Source organism: Siphateles boraxobius, unplaced genomic scaffold (genome assembly GCF_051911475.1).
Source record: "Siphateles boraxobius isolate OS27281-9 unplaced genomic scaffold, OSU_SipBor_1 33, whole genome shotgun sequence".
Taxonomy (NCBI): domain Eukaryota; kingdom Metazoa; phylum Chordata; class Actinopteri; order Cypriniformes; family Leuciscidae; genus Siphateles; species Siphateles boraxobius.
Window position 1 is genome coordinate 1,069,397 of NW_027508953.1, and position 18,371 is coordinate 1,087,767.

Sequence of the window (18,371 nt, forward strand, 5' to 3'; positions counted from 1 at the left end):
GAGGAGATTGGAGCTTTAAATCTAATATCTAAATTTCTATAATTAATTATTTCATACCGACATAATGTGTTGTTCTGCAGCAGAGGCGTGTGCTTACGCTTGATTCAGCGAGAGTGAGGGCGGGACCAGAGCGGGATGTTGATTTCGCAGCTTTACTTCCTGCTCACTTCTGCGCATGTCTGGTCCCGAAATCGCAACTGCGCAGACTCAAGTCCCAAGATGTCAGCGCCATATCGGGACAATGGCGGCTCAACTTCTCGCCAATGGAAGAGAGCGAAGGGGCGTCGTCCATCTTTTTTTACAGTCTATGTTTTAAACACAAATGCAGTTTTTTTTTCAGTGGAAGAGCAGATTAAAGGGGTGGTAAAACCCGATTTCACTTTTCTAACTTTAGCTAGTGTGTAATGTTGCTGTTTGAGCATAAACAACATCTGCAAAGTTACAGCGCTCAAAGTTCAAAGCAAAGGGAGATATTTGCTTTTTAAAAATTCAATTTCAAAAGGACTACAGCATACAGCCGGTTTTGGACTACACGACATTCCTCCGGAGTTGCTGACGTCAGCATATCCCATTATTTACATAAACCCCTCCTCCGAGAATACTTAAGCGGGGCGGGGCCATTTTATATTGCTGTTTTGGAGATGAGTTTCCGAAATGCCGTCGAAACGCTGCGGTTATTTTCATACGGATTGCAGGTCCACTTTGTTCAGCCTTCCTAGGGACGAGGGAGTTAGGGATCAATGGTTAAAATTTATTTTTATATCAGTCCCTCATAATTATGACCCAAATCTCGCTCCCTGTGCTGCACATGTTACGGAGGAAAGCTTTCACAATCGTGGCGAGTTCAATGCAGGATTCGCACATCGGCTTGTTCTGAAAGATGGAGCAGTTCCAACTTTAAAAACAGAAGCTTTTGTATACGGGCCACAACCTGTAAGTATGATTTATTTTTCGTTGATGTGTTTTCCTGTAATAGTTTGTATTGTTAATTGTACGTTGTAGCAAGGAAGTAAACAAATGACAACGCTGTTTGTCTCTGCTGGTTTGTTAAATTCTCATTCATACTTTACGGTATCCGATAAACACCTAATGTTACAAACTTTTTTTAATCTCAACAGCGAACTTGGAATTAGTGTAAATTATTCTTTGATTAGAGCTTTTATGTTTATCTACATGCTTTTTTATCTACAGGAAGGCTAAACATGGTTCTGTGTTTGATTTGGTAGCCGATGTTTAGTGTTTGTTTTGGGTTAATAGTTCTGTCGACAGATATTTGTCTACAATCGTTCTAAAAATACAAAAGTAACGATGGCATACAGTCAGAAACGATCACTATAGATCCGCAGTCTTTACTAAAAAAAATCCCTTTGAGGACTGTAGTATAATTTGTTAGAACGATTACATGAAATTCTTGTTTATGAAGCTTATTTTTTTGTAATTCTATAATAATTATTACAGTTAAATAACAGCATATCTAAAAAGTAATGAGAGAACAACACAAAAAAAACGTCGTTTAACAGCCGTTCTTGAACAGGTTCTGCTCGATCATCTTCACTAACGTTTCCCCGGGTCCGATTGGTTTTATTGATGCCATTGTTTATAATACACCAAAGCACAAACTATGGTAAAGGTGCGGGGCGTGACGTTTCCGGAAAACGGTGCACTAGATGGTTAGCGAATCACAACACACTGGGCCAGCTAACCAATCTGAGCCCATTGCGTATTTTTGAGGGACTGGCTTCATAGAACCAGGAAATCATCCAACCGTTTTTACAAGAAGGGGCAGAGCAGTGTAGAATAAAGGTAAAATATATGAAAAATAATGCAATTTTTAAAAAACGAGCATGAGCACATGTTACAGTGCACCCCAGAAAAACACAATCAAGCCTTCAAAAAAATGCGTTTCACCACCCCTTTAATTGATGCCAATGTCACAATGTACCATTTTTGAACAAAATTTAAATTATAAATGGCATCAAAGACTTGATATACAGTATGTTTATATACACTACTACTGTTCAAACGTTTTTTTTTATTTATTAATACTCTTATTCAGCAAGGATGTATTAAATTGATCAAAAGTGACATTGATGAAAATAAAGACATTTATAATGTAATAAATGCCGTTCTTTCTTTCGATTCATCAAAAATCCTGAAAAAATCAAATCATCATATTGGAATGATTTCTGAAGGATCATGTGACACTGAAGACTGGAGTAATGATGCTGAAAATCAAGCTTTAATTACAGGAATAAATTACAGTTTACTGTATATTCACATAGAAAACTGTTATTTTAAACTAATACATTATTAATGTGTTTACTGTATTTTTGATTAAATTAATGCAGAAAAGACTTCTTATAAAAACATTACAAATATTTGAACGGTAGTGTATATTTTTTAAAATATATTTTTATATTTATTCAACATATACAAATAAATATAATATATATTTAATGGCGCTGTATTGAGCTTGACCACCGGCTGTTCCGCAATAAATAAATAAATAAATTACAGCATATTTTGGAACAACATGTGGGCGACATGTGGGAGGTTTTTTTTCTTTTCTTTTTCTTCTTTTAGGTGATATAGCAACGGGATTATAAAAAACATGACTGTTGCCGTATATCTCCCCATGTGTTTGGGAAAAGTTTAACACAAAACCTAATTAAACTTTATGAAGTGTCACCTTTTCCTAGTAAAAAAAAAAGTCTTTTCTTAGCATCAGTCTCATGACCTACATTACAGCATAATCACAGTGGAGTCAGATCACACAGTGATTTACCATCCTTTCACTTTCTCTCTGTGACAGTCACTCCGTCCCTCCACTGGGACACGTCCTACATGTTGGACCCAGTCACGTAATCTCCCGAATAGGAGACACCATTGTCCTTCACCTCCTCCACCCATGGTGAAACACTCATTTTGACCTGGAGAGATGGGCTGTTGTTGTCCCAATTTTTCACAGTGTGTTGTGTATAACTAAACTACACAGTCGTGGTTGTGCTCTATTAATAGCTGAAAATGAAGTCTGATCCGTTTGTCAAAGAATACACGAATATATTTTAACCACAGTCTTACTGACGCTTCTAATTTGAAGTGTAATTTGTTGCTCGTAGTATGCGATGTGCTTCTGGAGAGAAGCCTTTTCCTTAAAGGAATAGTACACACATGAAAATTTCGCCAATCATTTACCTGTATGTCATTCCAAAAAGCATATGATTTGATTTGTTTTTTTTCATGCTGAAAGTGAATGAGGAAAGAAAATGTCAAACTCAAATAGCGACAAAATGCTCCATAAATGTTTGTGCACTACGCCTTTAAAAACCATATGATAGTTTGCATGATGAACAGACCCAAAGTTAAATCACTATTTAAGGAAAATCTCAAAAAAATATTTGTTTTTAAGTGCACAAATGTGCAAATGTTTGGAGTCAGACATATTTATGGAATGAAATGAACACTTTTATTTAACAAGGATGCATTAACTGGACACAGTGAAGACATTTATAACGTTACAAAAGATTTTTGTTTGAAATGACTGCTGTTCTTTTGAACTTTCTATTCTGTTTTCAACATTGATAATAATCATAACTGATTCTTGAGCAGCAAATCATCATATTAGAATATTTTCTGAAGGGCCGTGTGACACTGAAGACTGGAGTAATTTGATCACAGGAATAAATTACACCTAAAAATATATCCAAAGAGAAAACAGTTATTATGAATCACAATAATATTTCACAACATTACTGCTTAAACTAAACTAAACTTTTTGATCAAATAAATGCAGCCTTTGTGAGCAGAAGAGACTATTTCAAAAACCTTCGAAAATCTTACTTTTGAAAGAATAATGGCAAATCAAAATTAATTTGACATCAAACATCATTTGTCCATTGATGTCAAACTTTAATATCTCTTTTTGTCATTATTGAAGCTTGAAAATTCCAGTTGCAATTCACGTTCACTGTATAAGAGCAGCGTGTTATAAAGGTCTGAAATAGCATGAGGGAGAATAATAAATGGCATGATGTTAATTTCTGGGTGAACGATCCCTTTCCTTTCTTTTCTTTGATCCATGCACTCAACATTTCTTTATTCCCCGCTGACGGAAAGAATTTTACTGCCCCTGCCATGGTTTTCTCAACAACCTCTCATTCGTATACAGAAGAAAAGTCCAAGTGGAGGGAACATTAACATTCCTGCTCCTCCTCTACAGTAGCCTGACCTCAGATCAGTGTGTCTCGTTACCATAGCGCTGTGCCTGATTCAGTGAGGTGGGCGTTCATCTCCGCTTTCAAAATCACGGCAATGAACAACAATGAAAGCAGTTTCTTGCGTCGCCGAACACCTTTAAGGAATGACGCGCGGACGATGACCTTTGCCCGTCGACACAAGAAGACTCCGCAGATGCAGATGCCAGACGCGGAGCGAGCGTCACCTGCGCGGCTGATGCGTGTCCGATGCGTAAAAGCGCAAAATGACAAAACCCGCGCGCTCTGCGGTTCCGCCGCGCTTAATCTGAATCTGGAAATGTGAAAGGCTCTGGATTAGGTTGTCGGGTGATCCGAATCGCTCTCCTTTGTTCGCGCAGATGAGGGTCTGACGTGTTCCCGGGGGATTTTCAGTCGCGGTTCAAACCTTGAGACGCTGGCGAGTCGGTCACACACACAACAGACACACACACTCTCACTCAATGCTGGTATGACTTCCTGCATGCGTCCGTACTGTGATCTGTTTGCTCTTCGCATGCTGCTGCTCTTCTCGGTGCTGATATTGCTCGTGAGGTCCGGTTCGGGTGAGTTTGCCTGTCGATCGTAACCCTTTCACTGGACGTTCAGTGTGTTTCATTGTCTTTACCCTGTCATGGTCTAGTCAGATGCATCTTGAGATCATGAACTCAATGAATGGGAATGTCAGTGTTTACACATGGGGCAAGTTGTCACGCGGTTCTCAAAACTGTGTATGTTCATTTTAAAGTGTCTTTATTTTATTTTTTAATTGTTATTGAAATTGTCCACATATTCATATATCATTTTAAGTCGAAGGTGAAACACATTAGGCTATACATTCAGGCATGAGTCAAGTGTACTATAGGGTACTGGAGGTAAAAACTGTCTTAAGAACATGAAATGTCAAGTTTATTAATCAGTTTCTCTGATATTGTTGTTGCTTCTCCCATTTATGCTGTTTCACATTTACTGTTGCAATATATAGTCTATAATACCTACATTTTAAATTCAGATATAATGTGAAAAATATTTTTTGCGTTAGATAGTATTTCATATTTTAAACACAGGTATTATTAACACTATGTTATATAAAACATTAGCTATACGTAGTTCATGGAATGTTTTGGTAACACTTTATTTTAAAGTGACCTAGTTACGCGTTACTACATGTAATTACTATAGTAATAACTGTAAATTATGCATAATTAGATGTAACTGACCCAAACCAAACCCTAAACGTAACTCTATAGTAATTATATGTAGTATTTAAGTATTAAGTATAATGTAGTTAATTAATATTACTCAGTACTTACTTGAGTAACAATGTAACTATGTCACCTTAAAATAAAGTGTAACCAATGTTTTTTTTCTAAAATGTTTCAGTTTGACATCCGTCTAACACTTTTTAAACGTTACCAGTTGTTTCAGAACGTTCAGAGAACATTCAAATGTAACATTCCCACACTCTAATAAATGCAGGGTTGTTTTAACCCAAATTTGGGTCAAATATGGATGAACCCAAATATTTTATTTAAAAATGTAACCCAACGGCTGGGTTGGTCCTTATTTGACCCAATTTTGGGTTGAAACAACCCAGCATTTTTTAGAGTGTTTGCAGAATTTAATGTTCCGTAACATTCACACAACCAAGAAAAAACATTTTTTTAAACGTTCAGAGAACGATAGCGTTCTTTGAATGTTCATTTCTTATAGCAAAATGTTCTTAGAACATATTTTTGTTCTAACTGTAACATCTTGTCTGATACTGTGTAGTGGCACATTAGAAACCACTAGAAAAGAAAGGTTATATACAGAATGGTTGTGCAAATGAATATATTCCCATTGATGTGCTGTGATTTGTCAATGACACAGTTTCTCTGCTAACAGAGTGCTGTAGTGTTCTGACAGAGTGTGTGTTTGACACAAAGGCCCGCTGAAGATCTGAACGCTTGCTCATTCATGTGTAAATGTCTCTGTGTTCAGCAGATAACCGTTGCCAGTCTGCCCTCGCCTCCACATGTGAAGACTGTCTGAGACGCGGCCCTGAATGTGCATGGTGCTCTCAGGAGGTAGTGTGTGTGTGTGTGTGTGAGAGAGAGAGCTGCTATTGTTGTATCTCGGCACACTGCTCGAGTTTTAATTGTGTGAAGCGCTTGTCTGTTAGTCTGTTAGCGATAAAACACTAGAGCCCTAATACCCAGAATGCTTCGAGAGCTTAGGTGATCGTGGGAACCCATAAAATAGAAATGCAGAAACCGCTGATATGGGCATGAATGTACTGATATGGCAATGATTGGTTACAAGGTAGTTTGTGACGTCAGAAACACCAGCGATTTCAAACCGTGTTTTTGAGACTGTCTTTGGTTCACTGCAGTTTTAAGGAGGAAATACTCAGCAATGGTGTCGGCGTATCTATTTACACATATTTGTCTTAAAGCATATTAAAAACACCACATTGATATATAAACAACTTTAAAAGCTTGATTTTCACCACAGGGGGACTTTAAGATATGAATGAACAAATGCTGAGCAACTACAACTGTTAGTTTAACACAGTGTTGTTAATGTAAACTAAGGCTTAATGTAAACTAAAAACAACATCTTCAGTAATTTAAATAAAGCTGAAATATGATATTTTTAAAATATAGATATTATGCAAAAAAAATTTAATTAAACAATCTGAGAGGTTGCTTTGGCAAGTAAATGAAATAAGTCAGTTTAATTTGAAGTAGTAAAATTACTAAAACCAAAAAAAATTAAAGCTATACATAAAATTACCTATACATAAAATTACATAAGTACTAAAAACAAAAGCACATAAAACAATCACTAAAATGAAAAATGTAAAGGTAGTTTAAAATATTAATAAATACTATAATAGTTTATGAATACCACTAAAAGAACACTGTTTTATATATATATATATATATAAACATATATATATAAACATATATAGCAAAATTAACAAATTATATGTACAATTTTGAAAAAATAGTAATAATAAATAATAATAAATGATTCAAATAATAAATTTGCCTAATAAATAAAATAGTGCTGTCAAATCTGTTAATTGCATCTAATGTAAAAGTTTATAAAATAAAACATAAAGTGTGTGTGTGTGTGTGTGTGTGTGTGTGTGTGTGTGTGTGTGTGTGTGTGTGTGTGTGTGTGTGTGTGTGTGTGTGTGTGTGTGTGTGTGTGTGTGTGTGTGTGTGTGTGTGTGTGTGTGTGTACTGTATAGATGTACATTCACACACACATATTATTTATGTTAGATGCAATTAATCTCGATTAATTGATTTGAAGGCACTAAAATAAACGTAAACATTTAGAATCAGAGGAAAACAAATGAAAACTTATCACCACACCATTCAAAAAAATTCATATATTGTTTCAAGAATCTCACATCTTTTAATAAACAGAACGATTTGAGAAGCGAGTCTACCTCAGTCAAAAGAAATGTGAGAGTTTTGTCTATTAAAGTATGTGGTTTAGTTAGTCAGTTTATAGAGCTTTAACCGACATGTTTATTGTCTTGGGACAAAGGCTTAATTGAAATGCTTTCTTTGTAAAGAAAGTCATGCATATTGTGGTTAGGAAAATAAGTTGATTAAGCGGCTGTGGCGCTCGGCACCAGTCACAATAATCCCTGACCCACGTCTCAACAACAGTCTCTGAGCCAAAGAGCTTTCACACGCTCCTGGACTCTCAATAATGCCACCCTACACAACAGCCGCCCTGTTTCTTGAAGCAGCAGACGTTTGCAGTGACCCTTGACCTTTCTGATGGCTTGTTTACCCTGACAGAGGTTCCTGGACGGGGCGCATGTAAGTCAGCGATGCGCATCTGTGTCCGACCTGCGAGTCAGGGGTTGTGAAGAGGAGTTTATCGAGAACCCGAATGTGAAAGTGGAAGTGAACGCCACTATCAGCAGTTCACAGGTGTCACCGAGAGAGATTTCCATACACCTACGACCAGGTAACCAAATGTGCCTGAATAAAACACTAAACTGATACACAAATGCCCTGGAAAACACAATTTCCACAATACTGGGAAAACTAACATTGTGATATGTGAAAAAATACAGGGAGTTTCATCATGACATGAATAGCTTTGGATTAATCATTCTAGAAGGATTGCAGTGATTTTGTTGGGGAGAACAACTGCATAGAAAAATATTTTTTTAATTAAATTTAAAAAAAAGAGCTGAAAAATGACTCTTTACTCTGAATACCCCAAAATGAAAACGATCCTTTTTGGGGTGAGCTATCCCTTTAAGTGTTAAATCCTTTCAGGGCTCCAATCTTTACATGAATTAAAATCAAACAATAACATGAACATGAACAGAATAAAAAAAAAATAATTGAGTTTTCATTGGCAACATCACCCACACTGACCAAATCTATAAATTATGACTATAAAACAACATTCAAAAATAAAATAAAAATGACTATAAAAATTATGTTTTTTTATTGTGATTATTATTAAAATAAGAAATATGTTGTTATACTATTATAGTGTAAAATAAAAAATTTGAGTAATAAAATAAAATGTTCATGTACTGTAAAATTACAATACCAATATTAAAGTCTCGAGGTCTTTATTTTCAATCTGTATACCAATAAGCTTTTATTTTGACGGGTTGCCGGCAAATAAATGAATGCGCCGCCGGTTTAAGAGAGAAGGAACCGTATGTTCATTTACATGCATGCAGCTTCACAGTAAATGAACTACACGTGTGTAAACCAATTGCACTTTTATTTATACTTTTTTAAATCGCAACTTGTGCGATTTGACCGCCGCAATCAATTTTAATTCCATATATCATGCGTCCCAACCAAGAACACCCTAGCAAACCTAAAACAGCTTAGAAACCATATAACAACGGGCTAACATAAATGCAGAAACCCAGAGCTTCCTCATGAAATGTAAAAGAGTGACGATGATGTCATTTCCTGTCTTAGGCAGCGAGGCGAGCTTCGTGATTGAGGTGCATCAGTTGGAGCGGTACCCTGTGGATCTGTACTATCTAGTGGACGTCTCGGCGTCCATGCAGGACAACCTGGACCGGCTGAAGACTGTGGGTCTGGCTCTGTCTCACCAGATGAAGGAACACTCCAGCGACTTCAGGGTGGGCTTCGGCTCTTTCGTGGATAAACCGGTGTCTCCGTACATCGACGTGCACCCCTCCAAACTCCTGAACCCCTGCAGGTGAACATCAGCCACTAATGACAGCTCTAGTCTCATAATAATTAACTCTTTAAATCTTCAATTATTACATTTACTTGAACATATTTCAAAACCTTTTTACAAAATTAAGCCATTTCTACTAGTCAGCAATAAGCAATCTGGAATATTTCTCAACTGATGATCTGAGCTGCTATATACACTTACAGTGGGTCAATGTTCCACTCGCGTGCGTCTATTTTACATTTTGAAAGGGATTTTTAGGATAAACATGTAAGTTGAGTCCTTGAGATCTCTTGTAAATATTATTGCTCTGTATCGCTCGCAGTTTAGCTGATTATTTTGTACAAATTGTAAATCTTGTGAAACCTTTTTGTTGTCTTTTTATGAAGGACCTTTTCTTGACCTTGATAATGACTTTGTAAAATGGCAATGCGAACAGAAAGATCCAAAATATTCAAACAATATGTCTGATTTCCTTGAGTTTCTGTTGAGTATTTACTTTGGAGTATTTACTTCTTGTTTGAGTATTTACTTTAGAAAATAAATAAAAACAGACACGAATGTGTCAAGTTCAACTGTTGAGAAATGTTTTGAGCTCAGTTGATCTCAGTGTTATTTTAGTATTAATATTATAGTATTTTGAATTGCTTTTATATTTATATTTTCAGTTGTATTTTAATATAAATAGTTTTAATAATTTTTTGTTTTAGTAATTTGTGCTTTTGTCATTTTTATTAGTTTTTAGTTTTTAGAAAAATATTTTTAATTAATTTGTAGGATTTATATGTATTTTAGTTTTAGAAAGTTTAGAACTTAATATTATTATTATTATTATTTACTTTTATTTATTATATTATTATTTTTTATTTATTTTAGTGTTTTAATAGTGTTGTTCTTTTGTCATTTCCATTAGGTTTTGTTTTTTAAATATTTATATTTATCTTTAATTTATATTTATTTTAGTGGTTTGTTTTAGCACTTATTTATTTTAGTAATTATATGTGCTTTATTTTTCTATATAGCTTGAATTTATATTTATTTTAGTACTTATTTTATTCCAGTTAGTTCACAAGGCAATATTTCACGTTTTTTCAAGTTTAAGTTTTTCCGTCTGATATTTATATTTTATTTGATTTCAGCTTTATTGCAAAGACTGAAAATGATTTTCAGTTATCAATAACCACACTGTTATTGATCTGTTCTGTGACACTAGAGGAGACACACGTGTTCTATTGCTGAGTAAAAGCAGGAGACGAAAGTCTCAGTTTCAACTCTGCGAAACAACTGAGACATTAATGAGATCTGATCTGTGATTTGTCTTTCCTATGGGAAGCCCCCGAGGTCTCCTGATCCCCGGAGTCTAAATCCAGCCTGGGTGTCCCGGACTGCATTCCGTAGTGATCTCATTCTGACTAATGTGGGAATATGGTGTGGATGACATGTAATCTCTCTCTCCCTCTCTGGTCGTAGTGATTATGAGGTCCACTGCAGGCCTGCTCACGGATTCATCCACGTCCTCCCCGTCACGGAGAACATGACAGAGTTCACACGGGTCATTCAGGAGCAGAGGATCTCTGGGAACATGGACACACCCGAGGGCGGCTTTGATGCCATGCTGCAGGCCACAGTTTGCCAGGTAAACCCACCTGAGGGTGATACACCAGCACAGTGCAAAGCTGCGTCCCTAATGAAGCATATACACTATGCACTTATACTATGCGCACTATGTACTCAACTGTGTTGTGTGTGAATTGTATATGTTTTTCGTCATTAAACATCAGAGTCTAAAAGCCCCTCCCCCTCCGCAACGGTCCGGCTGGAAACAAAGATGCCGTGATGCCAAACCCCCTTATGGAAGAAGAAAGCCGTCGTGTTTACCACTGTGACAATGAGCGCTTCTCAGGATCAAGTAAACGCTACTTTAAGTGTTAGATGGTTGCGCGCCATTACCATTGCATCGGTCTATGAGGGTTTGCAGCCAAAGTAGGTGTTTTCTGTGGTTGCTAGGGTGCTCTGGATGGTTGCTAAGTGGTTCCTTACTTGCTCAAGTCAATAGTCCACCCTCAAATCTATTGTGACCAAGTGTGCCGCACAAGTCCTGAAACGTGAGGCCAAAGCTTCTCGATCGCCCCCTGCTGGCTGGCTGAATTTTGTTATTTATTTATTTAGTTTTTTAATAATATATTAGCGTGATTAATGGTGATTATTTAGTGTCTCCTTACTGGCTCAAGTCAAATGAGTCCTCAAGTCTAATAGGAGGGATATTATGATATTATAGTTTCTTTATTTATTTATATGTATTAATTTTTTTAATAATACATCTGTAATTCTTTTAAGTTTTAATGTGGTTCCTAATCTTAGTCCACCCTCAAGTCTATTACATTAGATTATATTATAATTTATTTTTACTGTTAATTAATTTATTTATTTTATTCGAGTATTTATGTATTTATTATTATTATTAGCATGTATTATTATCCTCCAAGTGAAGTTCTAGATCATCAAAGGAACAGCACTCTTTCCACAAGACATGATTTGAGAAATGATTAATGTAGCGCAGAGCGATTTACATGTTTGACAGTTTGTTCGAGTCATTTCATGCCTTAGCCGAGACACCGCTAATGATTTAACCAGTCCGCTCTCTTCCCTTCTGTGTTTGTGCATATATGATTTTTTTGAAAGCCTTAAAAACGCGCATGACTGTTCCTGTGTCATCATCTGAACATATTTTCTCCTGCGGTTGCTCCGGAGACTGCATGCCTCAGGTCATTACGCCTGGCCTTGCCTGGGAACGGGAACAATGCCTGAAGAGTCTACAGAATTACGCCGGACCCACAGCGAGAGAAAACAGCGCATTCATGAAGCACGGAGCCGAAGAGCCCAATCAGCCACTTCTCTATCTCATCGGCCTGTTTGCAGAGGATGATGTCATCACCAAGTCATGGGAGGCGAGTTCCTCTTCATAGTGAAGCAGTGGACGATCAGACAAAGCCTCTGACTGTTGGGATCTTTCCCGTGAATTACAGTGTGATCTGATAAACGAGCGCTCGAGCAGTGGGCTTGAAAGGTTTTGCTCTGGAAAATGACCTTGAATGGGTTTCAGTCTTCATGATGTCCCCCTGTAGCACCCATGCCTCCCTAGAGTCAGAAACTGAAACCAACACGCATGAAAGAGATGTTTTCTTTGGCACAGAAAGCTCTGACCTTGAAACGGATGGGTCTCAGGTGGAATATTCACAGTGTTGTTTAGCATGAGTTGCACAGACGTCTCACTGTTCGGTAACTGGCGGCTGTAACTTTAAAAAGTAGTTCCTGTTGGCATCTCGGTGTGTGTTTTTTTTTAGCCAAACATTACTCATCCTGGCAGCTAAACCTCAACTGGTGCAGTTTCTCTATTAGTAACAGGCTCAAATCAAACGAGGTCACCAGAGAATATCACAAGAGTGATTTAATTTAAATGTATTTATTTATTTTTATTTTTGTCCTTTTAGTATTAATTCTTTAATTGATTTGTTTGTGTTTGTTTGTTTTATTAGTATTCTATTATTATTATTATTATTATTTTTACTGTATTTATTTTTTATTTGTATTAATTGGATTTTTAATATTTATTTATTTATTTATTTTAATTGTTTGTTTTAATTTTTTGTATTTATTTGTTTTTAGTACTCTTTATATATATATATTTATTGCTTATTTGATTTATTTTTATTTGATTTATTTTTATTTCTATTGATTAATTCACTAATTTATTATTGCATTAATAGTGTTTATTTATTGCATGTTTTATCATCTACTACTGTATTTATTTATTTAGTATTTAATTATATTTATTTGTTTTTTCAGTATTTATTTAATTATTTTAGTGTTTTTAGTATTTTGTAATTAGAATTTTTATTTTCATTTATTCCATTTTTAGTAGTTATTGTTATTTAATTGATTTGTTTTTAGTTTTATTTGATTTGTTTTTAGTATTCCTTTTTTATTTGTGTTTTGTTGTTTTATTTATTTTCATTGATTATTTATTTATATATATATTTGCATGTATTATCATCTCCCGAGCAAAATTATAAATCAGCAAACTAACTCTTCTCCTCAAGAAATGATTTAAGGGATAATTAATTCGAACATTACTCACCCTGGCAGCTTCACGCTCAACTGATGCAGTTTGTCTTGTAGTAGTAACACAGGGCAGATGGACGCTAAATGATGTAATCCCAAACACACACTCAAGCAGATTTGTAAACCTTGATTCATTTCTGCAGAAAGACATCGGATGGCGTCCTGAAGCGAAGCATCTGCTGTTGGTCATGACAGACCAACCTTCTCATCTGGCTTTGGACAGTAAACTGGCCGGTATCGTGGTTCCTCATGATGGCCGCTGCCACCTAGAGGATAATATCTACTCTCAAACCACTAGCATGGTAAGAAAAACGACAGCACTTGACACAGACAAAACACCAGATGCAAAGTTGGTGCTTATACAGATGATGCAGGTTCAGTTCTGGCCTGTGACGTGTCCAAAACCAGCTCCATCTCTGGATTTTCTCAAGAAATCCTTTATTTTTTTATGGTATCGGTCCATAAAAGAGGTAAATACTGTAAAAACAAATACATTACGGAAATGTTTCTTGAGCATCAAATAATCATCATATTATAAAGATTTCTGAAGGATCATGTGACACTGAAGACTGGAGTAATGATGCTGAAAATTCAGCTTTAATCACAGGAATAAATTACATTTTACAATAAGTTCACATAGAAAATAGGTATTTTAAATTGTAATAATATTTCACAATATTACTGTTTTTTTCTGTATTTTTGATCAAATAAATGTAACCTTTTTGACCAGAAGAGACCTTACAAACCTTTTGAGCATTGCATTACCACAGTACCGTCCAAAAAACATATTCATATTTTTGTTGATATATACTATTTTAAAGAAAAAAAATATTTTTGTAAATAGTTTTGGCCTGTTCATGATGATTTACCAATGGAAAATGTCACCACTGATGTGTTTTCTGAAATTGCACACATATTTGGCTCTACACTGTTTCTGTCAGCACCAGAATCTGATTTCTCAACAAGCAATAGCAGATTTGTGTTGCTGTCGTTGTTTTTAGGAGCACCCAACAATCGGTCAACTGGCAGAGAAACTCCTAGAGAACAACGTTTACTCCATCTTTGCGGTGGACCAGGTGCAATATCAGTGGTATGAGGTAATTTCTCTCCCACACCATGAGTTTGGGTGTTGCCTTTTACAGAAATCAATCTATTTTGAAATAGTGATTTCTAGAATGCAGTCACTGATTTATAGGAACACACACAGTGACTTTTTGCTCAATCAGTGATTATAGTGCTTTAACAAAGCTATTTAACAGTGGTTTAACAAATCGGTAACACTTTTTAATAAGTGTTCAATTTAAACACGTTTGATTGGCCATTGCGTTCAAAAAATCAACTAGGGATGCACCGATATGAACATTTTGTGTTTTTATGTGATAATTCGCGCGAATGAGGCGAATTCGCGTCTACCGCGCCTCGCTAAATGCCTCATTGGCGCCGCAGGACCTCTAGACGTGTGTAAACCGGTCTTTACATTGACTTAACATTGAAATCACTTGCACCAGACGCTCTATTCGCGTTTGGTGTGAACGCACCATTAATTTCTTCCGCGGCGCCTACCGGTTTTGGTGAGGTTGAAGCCAACCTCATCCACATAAATAAATTCATGGCGAATTACATGGGCATCCATCTCCAATACTCTCTGTAACAGACAAAGGGATATACAGATATACAGCAAATGAAGTACTGGAAATAGTGTTGCATACATACCTCTACAAAGTCATGTCGCAGATTCTTGACTCTGTCAGAGTTTCTCTCAAATGGCAACTTGTAAAGTTGTTTCATCATCACTTGGTGCCGTTGGAGGATGCGTTGTTTGGTAGACAGGCTTACGGCATTGATGTTCTTAAATATGGTGTCATTATTCAAGATATGCTCTCTTATCTCTCAAATCCTAATTGCATTGTTGGCCAAGACCATGTTTATAATTGCGGTCTCTTGTACATCTGTAAGCAAGCGTCCTCGTCCTCCATGATGTATTTGCCTTTCCACTCAGAATTCAAACACAGTATGTGTTCAGCATAGGAACTGTATACAATTTACAAAAAAATGTAATAGAGCATGATAACCAACCTCATTCATTCAATGCAGTAAATGGATGGCTTAGAGTTACAAATGTTTATGCAATAATATGCAGTCATATGTATTTTACAGTACATTACTGTAATGCTAAAATAGTCATTAGATAGTTGCATATCTGTTCTCATTTCTGAAGGTTCGAATTATGGACGCCATTGTAAATCTACTCAAGTTGCAGTAATTGGTTAGTGATCAGTTAAGCAATTAGTGTTTGCACATGTGAGGAGTGTGTGTTGCGGGACATCAGAAACAGAGAGATCCATGTGCAGTTCTTTAGTGATTTATTAATAGTGCAAAGCAGATAAAGCAAGGGAACAGCAGGCCAGAATCTCATGTATAATTGAGCAGGCAAGGGTCGGTGCAGGCAGCGAGCAGGCGAGGTCCGGGGATACTGGCAAAGGGTCGAGACAGGCAGCGGGCAGATCGGAATCAGAAATCCAGGCAAAGGTCTAAGTGGGATGGCGGCAAACTGGAGGAGTCAAAGAACAGAAACAGGGTCAAACCGGAGAGACAAATTATAGGAGATGAGCGCTCAGAAATGATCACAAAGGTAATGCAAAACTTCGCAAGGAACGAAGTGAGAGAGAGGGCTATAAAGCCCAGAAGATGGGGAACAGCTGGGGACGGTGATTAGCGTCAGACCGGCTGAGAGAGATGAATGTAATGAACGGGATTAATATTCAGGTGAGGGTGCCCTCTGGTGGGAGCTTCCAGAGTCTGGGATTGTGACAGTGTGTGTGTGACCTGGTGAATAAGTGTAGCATTTTGATTGGTTGTGTTTGGAAAAACGGAAAGCAAGTCACTTCCTGTTCGATTTTTGTGTTTTAGGTAGAGAATTGTGTGTAGTGTTTTATGCAATTGAAAACGGAGTCAAAGGCTGAGAAATAGCTCATGGTTTTTTATTTGGTGTGTAGTTTTGCACTTTGAGTGAGAGGTTCAAAAATCGTGTGACATGAAAAGATTTTGTGTGTAAGCAGTTGGAAAAAAACTGTAAAAATGATCATATATCGGCCGATACCGATATGGTGGCCGATATATCGTGCATCCCTAAAGTCAACAGATACGATGGTAATTGGCTGCATCTCTCAACGCTTATAAAACCACGCTGTGAATAGAAACCTTTCAAATTTGAATGAGAGCCTTTGAAAGCACTGTCTCCTCCGTACAACCCTACTAAGGAATGAGTCTGCATTATTTTTTGTGTAGCGTTGTATTTCAAAACTACCTAATCTTTTCCTCTGAACAGGATCTACTGGACCTGATTCCTGGAAGTTATGTGGGCCAACTGTTTCCCAAAGCATCTAATCTTAAAGACTTAGTAGTTCATGCCTACAAGGTAAACAACATTACTTTCTCTTTCACCTGATAAACACTTTATTCTCTCCATCCACTCAAGGACAATTAGATGATAAGTGCAGAAGTCCCCGAACATTTCGAAACGCTTATAGTGGAGCTTTCAGCTTATACCAGCATAGTTTCAGTTCAGCCGGAAAAACACCGGCCAGAATTTGTTCCGGCGTGCTTTTAAGGACTTCTAATGCACAACAATGCATTGTCCTCCAAAAATCCACTGATCCCAGTGAACAGAAGCCTGCTTTATAAACAGCCTCTGGTTACTGGGCCAAAAATTCTTGTGAGCACTAATCAGAGAGCTGCTATTTTTAGCCTGTCCTTTTCCCCGTGAACCTGCTTATACAAGACCCATCATCAGGGGCGTGGTAGCGGGGGGAAAAAGGGTACCGAGTACCCAGGGCCCGAGGCAGGGGGGGGGGGGCCCTTAGAAGACGCCGAGCTCAAGTCAAAAGTCCGTCTCCGTCACCAACCCCCCCCCACCCGTTGGAGAAGTCGCCGCGCTCAAATCAAAAGTACGTGGCGGGGGGCCCAGCTAAATGGTTTGTAACCAGGGCCCAAAATTTGGTACTACACCACTGCCCATCATACACTCTTAAAAAAGCTTCTTTATTGGCATCGATGGTTCTATTAAGATCCTTTAATATTCATGGAATCTATCCATTCCACAAAAGGTTCTTTGTAGTGGAAGAAAGTTCTTTAGATTGTTCTTAGATGTTCCTCACACTAAGAAAAATTTGTTCTTTTAGAAACTGTTCTTTGGGGAACCAACAATGGTTCTTCCCTAGTTAAAAAATCCTATATTGTATCCTACAATAATGTATTCAAAATACATTTATTTCATGCTAAGTATACTACAAATCCATTAACATATTTACTGACATATCGCTTGAGACTTACTGATATAAATATCATAATTCAACTTTTTTCAGAGTTCTTCTTTATTGCACAATGCACATTTCTTAATATTAAGCCTAAAATGTGTTATAATATCACTATTAGCAAGGATTGTATGATTTTTATATAATATAAGTGCAAGATATTTGAAGTGTACCTAAAGTAGTCTGTACATCAAATATACTGTGAAGTTTATCTTTAGTTAGACCTCAGCCCTCTTTCTGGATAACTAAAGTATAACCCCTTACCAGTCGCCCCCCTTTTGGCAATCGAGTGCAAAATCACATACCCATAATAAAATGGTTGTTGCTAAGGAGTCCTTCTGACTACACACAAAACCAAGGTATCATTTAAAAGCTAACACTTGACAGTTTACTGTGAAATACTCAGAAGTGCTCTAGCAATTACTAATAGAGAGATAAAGCAGCTCAAAAACAATGCACAATTTTTTTTAATGTAAAATTCGGGATCACCAGTGATCCCTGCGGCTCAAGGGGT

General features: G+C 36.8%; 1 protein-coding gene across 2 annotated transcripts in view; it reads left to right on the forward strand.

Moving 5' to 3' along the window:
• The first annotated feature begins 4,393 nt into the window (after positions 1 to 4,393).
• Positions 4,394 to 18,371, forward strand: part of itgb8 (integrin, beta 8) — a 33,065-nt gene continuing 19,087 nt past the window's right edge. Inside the window, exons 1-8 of one of the 2 annotated variants that reach the window (XM_077194848.1) lie at positions 4,394 to 4,798; positions 6,216 to 6,301; positions 8,039 to 8,210; positions 9,197 to 9,443; positions 10,893 to 11,058; positions 13,688 to 13,846; positions 14,546 to 14,641; positions 16,873 to 16,962. In XM_077194848.1, the coding sequence (XP_077050963.1) occupies positions 4,705 to 4,798; positions 6,216 to 6,301; positions 8,039 to 8,210; positions 9,197 to 9,443; positions 10,893 to 11,058; positions 13,688 to 13,846; positions 14,546 to 14,641; positions 16,873 to 16,962 (1,110 nt within the window). In that variant the 5' untranslated portion in view covers positions 4,394 to 4,704. The remainder of the gene's footprint in view (positions 4,799 to 6,215; positions 6,302 to 8,038; positions 8,211 to 9,196; positions 9,444 to 10,892; positions 11,059 to 13,687; positions 13,847 to 14,545; positions 14,642 to 16,872; positions 16,963 to 18,371) is intronic. The other variant, XM_077194849.1, reaches the window with a different exon arrangement.